At 36.2% G+C, this 9,277-nt stretch overlaps 1 protein-coding gene across 1 annotated transcript in view; it reads right to left on the reverse strand.

Annotated features, from left to right (window-relative positions):
• The window catches only part of nxph4 (neurexophilin 4), a gene marked incomplete at both ends in the record, with an annotated part of 49,036 nt that extends 41,883 nt beyond the window's left edge, over positions 1-7,153 (reverse strand). The window contains one exon of the mRNA XM_079243015.1: positions 7,100-7,153. Within this exon, the coding sequence (XP_079099141.1) occupies positions 7,100-7,153 (54 nt within the window). The remainder of the gene's footprint in view (positions 1-7,099) is intronic.
• Positions 7,154-9,277: the final 2,124 nt, after the last annotated feature.

A 9,277-nucleotide genomic window follows, 5' to 3' on the forward strand; every position in this document is an offset into this window, starting at 1 on the left:
GCCAAAAATAATAATTTCTTCTTCTTCTAATTATTACTTTTTTCTTCTTCTTTCAACACAACATATTAACAGCATGTGTCATAAAAGATTTTTTTATCACTATATTTGAAAAGTTGATCATAATTCAAAAATTGAGAATAATGGTAACATCCATTATTTCTATCAAATGTGACTGCTGTGAAATTCCACCTCTTAAGAATTTATTGAATATTTTTATTATGACTTCAATTATTAAACATGAACAAACTTTAAAGCTGTTGTGTTTCTGATTGTGTCTTTTTAGTTTAATTTGTGATTTTATGCACACTTGCTTCCACTGAAAATGTTTCATTTGTGCAAAACAATTGATTATGAATCTTAAAATTGAAATGTGTTTTCTAAAAATGCTAATGCTAATTTGAACTCTACCTAGTTTCAGTCCCATGTGACTGTTTTTTAAGTTTCCAACAGAATTAAAGAGTTTTATTGTTGCTAAATCCATCTGTCCCATTTACTTCTTTTACATTCTGCAGAAAAATTAGTCGGAAACGTTTAATATGGTTGCCTAAAGTGGTAGAACAATAAGTTACAAGAAAACATTGTGTTCTATCTGAACACTATCATGATGCTATAAACTGTTTCTAAATGAAAAAACATTCTAGCTTGAGCTTTCTGGAACACTCAGACAAGACATCGAGAGCACATTTAGTCAGACTTCTCTGCCTCTTCTTCTCAGATTTCCATGTTTTGCTTTTCAGCATGAAAAAAAAAAAAAACTTCCGTCATTTGCCAGTGTTATTTGCATTTATATGAAAGCACACCATCTGGTATTCCCAACCCAGTCAATCCAAACCAAAGCAAGACTTTTCTGATCTAGTTTGTCAAATTAAACATAAGCAAGAATACAGAAGTAAATATATATATACATACATATATATATATATATATATATATATATATATATATATATATATATATATATATATATATATATATATATATATATATATATTTTTTTTTTTTTTTTTTTTTTTTTTTTTCCACTCTCTACGAACTACAGCCATTAAAGGCATTTAATTTTCCTCAAATGAAAATTAGGCACTAAAAAAAAACAAAAAAAACAAAACCTCACTTTTGAACTACTCTTATGATGCCTTTTTCTTATGACTGATGACTTGGCAAGCACACCACGAGCTAATTCTTGTCTTTGTGGTTATTTTTTGACAGTCTTTGGTCCGGCACACAGAATTTAGCTCAGTTGACAACTTTATCCCGTTTCTTTCTTTCTTTCCAAATATTATTGCAAGACCAGATTTTTTTTTCTTTTGAACTGTATGTTAATAAAAAATGGATGTTCTATTTTTCTCTCTTGTCTGGACTATCACTCAGGATTTCTAACACAGAAATAAGATTTTTCAACTTTTACAAACTGGACAGGTGAATCCCTCCCAGTCCTTAGTCGAAAACACTCAACCACTTTGACCACGCCAAGCTAATGACAAGCTGCTGAATTTGATTTTTCAATACGAGCCTGCATCCAAAATTAAGCACAAAAAGCTGTTTTTGACAAGTCATAAGCCCCAGAGCGGGACAAAGTTCTAGTTTGGATCTTGATTCAGAAACATTTAGTGACCTGAAACTAAAATTAGCTCAAAAGTTTCACAAGTGACAGTGACAACATCACAGCCCCGTGTTTTTCCAACTGTTCCTGCTCTGTTCAAAGAAGTGTGACATGTGTCTGCATTTAAACCTGAGACACATCTGCTTCAGACTGGCTGGAAAGAAGCCGGCTGAAAGTAAATGAGGTAACATGTCTGACACGTTCATCCATCCTTTCTAGTCTTCACCAGATGCTCTCTTACTTCTCGTTATGTGAAAGCCATTCTTTTTAAAAACACTGTAATACACTAATTCTGAAAATAAGTAGCAGAAACTTAAAACCTTTCCTGTTCAACATAATGATGTTATTTATGTTGAAGCAACACAGGAATAAAGTGATTTGACAGAATGGTTTCATAAGGTAAGGGCGCAGCAAACTGAAGGTAACCTACACATGTATGTCAGTCCACATTGTTTTCTATGCACTGAAACTGACAGAAAATAAAAAGGTGCATCAGTTAAACCAGACCGATGCTGATTCATTTGCTGTCAAGAATGAACAACTTAATAGCATCAAAACACAAAATATAAGGGATTGAAACTATTGCACATTAACAAATCAAGGTGTGATTAAAGTTCCAAAATGGTAGGCCTACATACTTTATATTTTGTCTTTCAAGCGGTAGCTGGAATGGTACAAGTGACCTTGAAAAGTATTAAGGCACATTTTTGTGCCTTAATACTTATGTAAGAGTACTTCCCGATGCCAACAAGACAAACTTTTTTGCATGTTTTATTATATCATATTTCCAACCAATTTATAATCCCCAATTAACTAATAATGCATGTTTTGTCCTATGGGAAGAAGTCCTATAGAATACCCACACAGACACAAAGAAAATTTCTCCAGACAGAAAAGGAGCAGGGGATAAAACCCTTTTATCGTTTTTTTGTGGAAAACCACTGTGTGTACTTCATCAAACCAGCAAGAGTTTATTGTTTGTGTTTACATATATTCATATGTTTAAAATTTATATAAAATGCCCCTACCTAGCCCCACCTTGCCCTGTGGTTGAAGGGTTTGCACATTTCAAAAATCCTATTAGATCTGTTGTTGGATGGATGGATGGGTGGATGGATGGATGGGTGGATGGATGGATGGATGGATGAATGGATGGAAGGATAGGACATTTAACGATATAATGTCATAATATTGGATACATGCAGTTTTTGAGACCTTTTGCACCACTCAGAGACAAAACCTTGGTTTATAGCCTTGTTGTACACAGTGGGTGGATGGTGGACATTCATCAACATGAAAATATGATGCTGTCCTACTGATATGTCTAAACTATTATCTAAACCATTTCACAGTAGTTCTATATCTATAAAATGTGATACACACAATAATACATCTATGATGTTATCATTCATATTGCAGACAAATAATAATAATAATAATAATAATAATAATAATAATAATAATATAAACAGTCATGCAATGCTTTTAGTATATGATTTTTATGTATTTTATGTGTTTTGAATATAAATATTTCTTTGGGTGATCGCACATGTGAAGAAAATAAAAGTCTAAATAATTTGATGCATGAAAAGTAGCTGAGTCTGACCCAGGAACACCTTTATGATCAGTACCTGAAGCATGAACAGGTGACAATAACGTGAAAAGAACCCATCTGTTCAGCAGTGACAGCAGCACATCTTTTCACACTTCTGAGTTCCTATACCTTGTCTCTTCATTGTCTTGGCATTAATGACATATTATGTAGAATTTTTTATGCCTTGGTTGTAACTTTAAGTGCAATCCATATGCTAGTCATTAAAAGCATTCACATCGCGTTGGTAATTGAATTTAGCAAAAAAAAAAAGAAGTATATTTTAACACTTTTTTTTTCTTCCATTTCTTTTTTCTTCCTTTTCTTCTAATGTAAACATCTAGAATTGACAAAATTTTACCTCTCGGTTTCAGTTTAGCTCCCATCCAGCTATTAAAAGTGCAGTTTTTAAAATTTAGGCAATTTCCACCCTCTTTATTCAAAACAGTGTTTGTGTTATAACAGTGTTATGTTCAATACTACAGTAACAGATTGTGGAAGAATAGGAATCTCCAACTTGCACTGAGGTGGTTTTGTGGTTCTGTGACACCATCAATGTATGCATCTTGTTGGCATACATTTAATCCACTCATAGAGGGTTCCAAACCATGACAATCCCCTCTAACTAGCCTGCCAGAAGAAATGTCACTGTAAATTAATATAAAAATATCAAGCAATCACTTTTACTCCATGTTAAATATTTTCATCATAATTGGAATGGTCTCTTTCAGGATGATAATGCTCCCTCCCAAACGGATCAATCAATGATTTAATGATATAAGAATGCTGAACATAAACTGTGGCCTTCACAGTCACTTTGTACAGAAAGATTTGGAACTGACGTTTTCAACATTGGCCTCTACCACTAACGCTGAATACATCCTCCCTTTCATCGAATTAATAACAGTAAACATGAACTGAAAGTCTTCTGGTGGCACGTGACAGCCCAACATCCTGCTCCGGTTTTCCTTTGATTTGTTCCTCGCCTGTATCTATACTGATGTTTTTTTTCTACCCCTAGTGTAAAACACATATTTACATTAAACCCTCTGTCCTTAAGGCTAATACAAAGCCTGACGTGGAACTATGCACAAGAGAAGGTTTGTCAAAAATGGGACATCATGTTGCTGAAAGGGGAGAAAAGAATGAAATAAAAAGTATCATTGCTTAACCTCAAGCAAACCATTGTCAGAATTCATTAAAATACTGTACGGCTCTGTGCCTATTGTAATTTTTTATTTTGGGGGGGGGGGCAACTCTTTGATCTCCGGGAGCAATTTCAGAGACAACAGATATAGCAGTAATATGATTGCTTTTGTCATCATGATTCCACAGAGAACACATCTAATCAGTGACTAGAGAATATAATTTGCACAGATTACAGAACGTGGAACTGAATGCTTTCTGAAACTGGGCTGACTGACAGCTAAGATGATCCACGGACGGACAGATGGGTGGACAAAAAAAGGAGTTAGAGGTAAAACCACCTACCAACCTGATTTAAAGCGTGATGGAAAAACATCTGATCCTGTTGTTTTCTGATGGCTCACATTTTCTCCCCCCACAAGGGCGTGAATAAGTGTATAGCATGTGGGCATGAACACGAGCCTGGGAAACACTCAGCTGTGTTTTATCAAGACATACAGAGACTACTGAAATGCAAAGCTATGCAGAATATATGAGACATGATTGGAAAGGAAGTGGGGCTACATACAATCAAATTAAAGTGACTCAGTTGCTGTAATATCCCCGGGGTATTCAGCTACTTGTTTTATGAGGGGAGATAAGAGGATTTTGTCAGGTTGAGATGCTGGCTAATGCTATTGTTTCTACTGGGAGCAGAAAAGAGCAAAGAAGCTTTTCACACATCTTTTCTTCCTCTGTAGTGCTGTTACTGTAGATATCATTTCAAAGCACAAGGTGGGAAAAAATTATGACGTGTAGCATGGATGTAGGAATTGAGCTATTTTACTACTTAAGATTATGAGACATAAAGATTTACACAAACTCTTTTACAGACATTTAAAAAATAAATAAATCAAACTATATTTTATTTGCAGTAATCTGACTTTGTCTACACATATTCCTTTTGCGAATGCATGCTTATGAGCTTTCACATGCAGGTAAAAAGGCCTCTAAGTTGCTCTAAATGACCACTGACGGTGGGTTTAGTTCTGAGATGATCAAATCAGCTTAGATGGCTGGTAGCTTTTTCTTTACTTCTCTCCTGCCTCCTCTCTGTTTACCCAATTTATCACTTGCCTTCACTTCTTCAGCCCATTCTTTACTTCCTCTCTTGATAATCCCTCAAGCTAATATTGCTCTCAGGGATGTAACTTGTCATTTTATCAAAGCCAAAATAATTGTGTCATCTTCACCTCAGAGATGATTTAAAAAAAAAACAGTCAGCCCTCCATCTGCTATAAAAAAAACAAACAAAAAGAGAAAAAAAAAAAAACCCTGTCACAATTTCATTATTACTGACAAGAATGACAGACAAAAACTAAGACAGAACTAGTCCTTCCACTTGAACCCAAGTGGCACTTTCATGTGGATGAACAGCCCAGCTCACCAAAGGAGTGATTTGCATTTAGTCTTCAAAACAGGTGCATGTGTTATTACCTGTCACAAAACAAGCGAACCCCAATCTTCCAACAGTCAATAGTGTTTTTAAAGAATCACACGTAAAGTACTGAAGTTATATTATTCTTTTTTTTTTCTCTCAAGAGAAGGGCAGCAACAGTCTGTGTGGCATCTTAGCAAATCAGTGGGTGGAAAAGGTCCCCCCTGTCGCAGCTCATTATAGTCCATAACACTTCACTTTGTCACTTGAATCATAGGGTATTTCTTAACAAGCCATGTTTAACACCTCAGAGCTACACTGTAAGCCTTGAATAAATAGAGGATTACAAAGTCGGTAATGGCAACGCATGCAAGTACAATAAGTGGCTTATAAATAAAAAGGCAGGAGATGGATGTAGATTGGGACGAAAGGAAAGAGAAGTTCAAGAAAGATTTATGAGAAGCTTCTGAGGAAGATTGGAAGAAAAACGGTATATATATATATATATATATATATATATATATATATATATATATATATATATATATATATATATATATATATACGTGTGTGTGTGTGTGTGTGTAGCTGAGGAACACTTCACACTGTTGGTGTTTGTCTACTGGGACAGTCAGCGATTTCCATTGTACTCTGCTGTATTCTGCTGTTTGTGGCGGTCTAGATACAATAAGAGCATTACCACTGTCAGTGTCAAGATTCTAAGAGAGCTCTATTGTGATGCACCGTGCACGTGTGCACACTCACGCGCGCGCATTAACCACACGTAGCTGCAGTACGAGCGCGTAAAAACTCTCCGCCACCGCGATGGCGAGATAATCCAGCAAGCCACGGGCGTGTTTAAACTTCTGAAGAAAATTTGGAGGAAGTTACCGGGAGCGCAAATAGATAAATGGATAAGGAGAGCTGCTTAACTGGGAATAGAAGGGAAACGCTCAGGCAGCAGAAATGTGTGCGTTTGGAAGACGGGCAATTAAATCCAAATGAAGGTAGAAAAACACGCGTGCTGTGGTTTGTTTCATGTCTTAACAGCTGCTATGAAGATAAACCAACTTTAAAAACAAGTTTAAACTAAAGAAGGTTTTTTTTTTCATGTTGGATTAAAATAATCTGTATCTTAATTGATTATTTACTGGATACAGTTTCCATGATAATCTTTCATGAAGCATGAATGTGGTTTTGTTTAGGTGGTTTCTAGGAAATCACCTTAACAAAGGTGACTTAAGGCAGGTGCATCGCAGGACAAGCAGTACCACAAGCCTGCCTGGGTATTATTCTTTTTTTCCCTGCATATAAAAGAATAAATAAATACATGAAAATAACTCACCTTCTGTAGGATCCACTGGCAGAGGAAAACTATGGTCCAGCCGAGAACCTGCATGTCACCTAGTAGCGGACCGCCCCGAAAAACTATACGTGTCCCCGGCAGCACATATAAAGAAATACCGCGGAATCCAAGAAATCCCAAGTGGGAGGCGATGAAGGAAAAGTGTTAGAGGAGCAGAAGAGCGCAGTAAAAGTTGCGTGTGTTTGCTTAGCAAGTGCCACAGTGGTCTCTGAGGGCAAACTTTGAGCGGATGTTTCAGTTTCTCCAGTCCGCCTCATGTGGCGCATCCATGGTGACGGTCTCCGCTGGACATCGCAGGATGCGGCTGCTGGAAGTTTGTGCGGAGACCAGCTCAGTTTGGGGTTGGTGGAGGTGGATCGTTTGAAGACCACGAGCGCTTCTTGTAGTTTGGGATACTTACTGGTTAATTTGGAGAGATCTGACTGTAGCACATCCCCTCTTTCTAACTCTCCAGCCCTCCCTCTTTGTCCACGCGCGTCACGGCGTGCAGCTGCTTCTCTCTTACTGGAAACCACACTAACCACAGCTGCATGCGGATCACTTGGTCGAGCCGGTGTTTAAATAGTAAGGATACAATTTCTACTCTATACTGCACTTAAGCAGTGAGGTTAGTGATTATTGTACGAGATTCAGTTGCTTTTAAGCAAAAAGATGTTTCAAAATATCTTCTGTTGCCATTTTTGCCAGACGTGATGTTGAACATCCATGTTTCTGACCAGTGAAAGCGATGATTCTCATTATCTAGCCTTATCAATTCTATCTCTTGTCTTATATTTAACATACAGTGTGCTGTAAGAGTAGGCTGCGCTATTGATTAAATAATCATTTTTAAGTTTCTTTCAAATTAAAAAAATTAAAACAATACTAATTTTTTAAAAAAAACTCACCCCTTATAAATTTTTCAGTGTTCACGATTTCTTAACCAGAGAAATTTTGTTTTAGAGCACAGGAAGGGGCTGAATGTCTTAAGAGAGCAAGTCTAAAGAGAAATGCTACTATTAAAAATCAATACCACTCAAAAAACCTCAGAAAAGATCTTAAAATATTTTTTATCAACAGTTTGAACTTAACAAGAAGTTTGATTCCTCACTGTTATGATGATTCCAGGAGTTGACACTAAAAAATGTAAATAACAAAGATACTAAATGTAAGAAATTTGCTAACTGGGCTTTTAGTGCTAAACGACACAAAAGAAAAACATTTTCACAACAACTTACTGTTATAAGTACGTTTTTGTGATGTTTTGTTCTGTTTTTAGATGGACCTCTTTAACAATGCTGCAAGACAGTTTGCCTCTGATTGATGAAATCAAAAACTTCTCCATCATTCCTTCTTAACCCTGCAATGTTTGCACAAAGTAAAAAGCAAGACAAATCTGCCTTTTTCTGTCTTTAACAATAATAGGTACCAATGTCATTTGAAAACAGAGGCAAATGATAATTTTTTTGTTTTGTTTTTCTTTTAAATCCTAATAAAATTAATTATTCTCACTGAAAGATGAAAAAAAGAAATAGATAAAGTGATCTAACTGTAAGTTGCTGCAGAACCTGTTGCCTTCTTTGATCTTTAATACTCAAAGTCCTTCTGTTGGGTCAAGAATTGAAGCTACTAATCCTTTGTTCGACTTGTGCCAAAGAAGCCACATGGCAGATGTTATATTTCCTGGTAATGTCCCAAAGGAGGAAACACTTGAGCCATTTTGGTTGGGCTTACGATGTTCTTGAGATGTTTTTAGGTGTAATTAAGTTCATTTAAAAATGCAGAATATCCCTTCTTAAATTCTTGCAAGGATTTTCCATCAGATCAGCTAAAATGTCTGGAAGGTGAGTTTTAGAGACACAAAGTTGCAGCTAATCTGCAGGAGCATTTCCTGACTGTCATCATGCGAGGGATGGAAGTTACTGCTGACCTATAGTTACATTCCACTTTCTCCATGTTGTGGTCAAAATGTTCAGGTACAGTCAGTGATAGCAACACACGGTTTGCTGCTCTCTACATATTACATGTGGAGAATAGCAAACAGTGAATTCAGCAAGATTATTATTGCATCATCTCCTGCTTTCTGAATGATCAGTCTTCTCCTTCCTTTAACCAAAAAATGTTACGAGTGTAAAGCACGTGTTGAAAGCAAATCGTATGCACATTCGTGTATGAAAA

Source organism: Telmatherina bonti (genome assembly GCF_933228915.1).
Source record: "Telmatherina bonti genome assembly, chromosome: 6".
Taxonomy (NCBI): Eukaryota; Metazoa; Chordata; class Actinopteri; order Atheriniformes; family Telmatherinidae; genus Telmatherina; species Telmatherina bonti.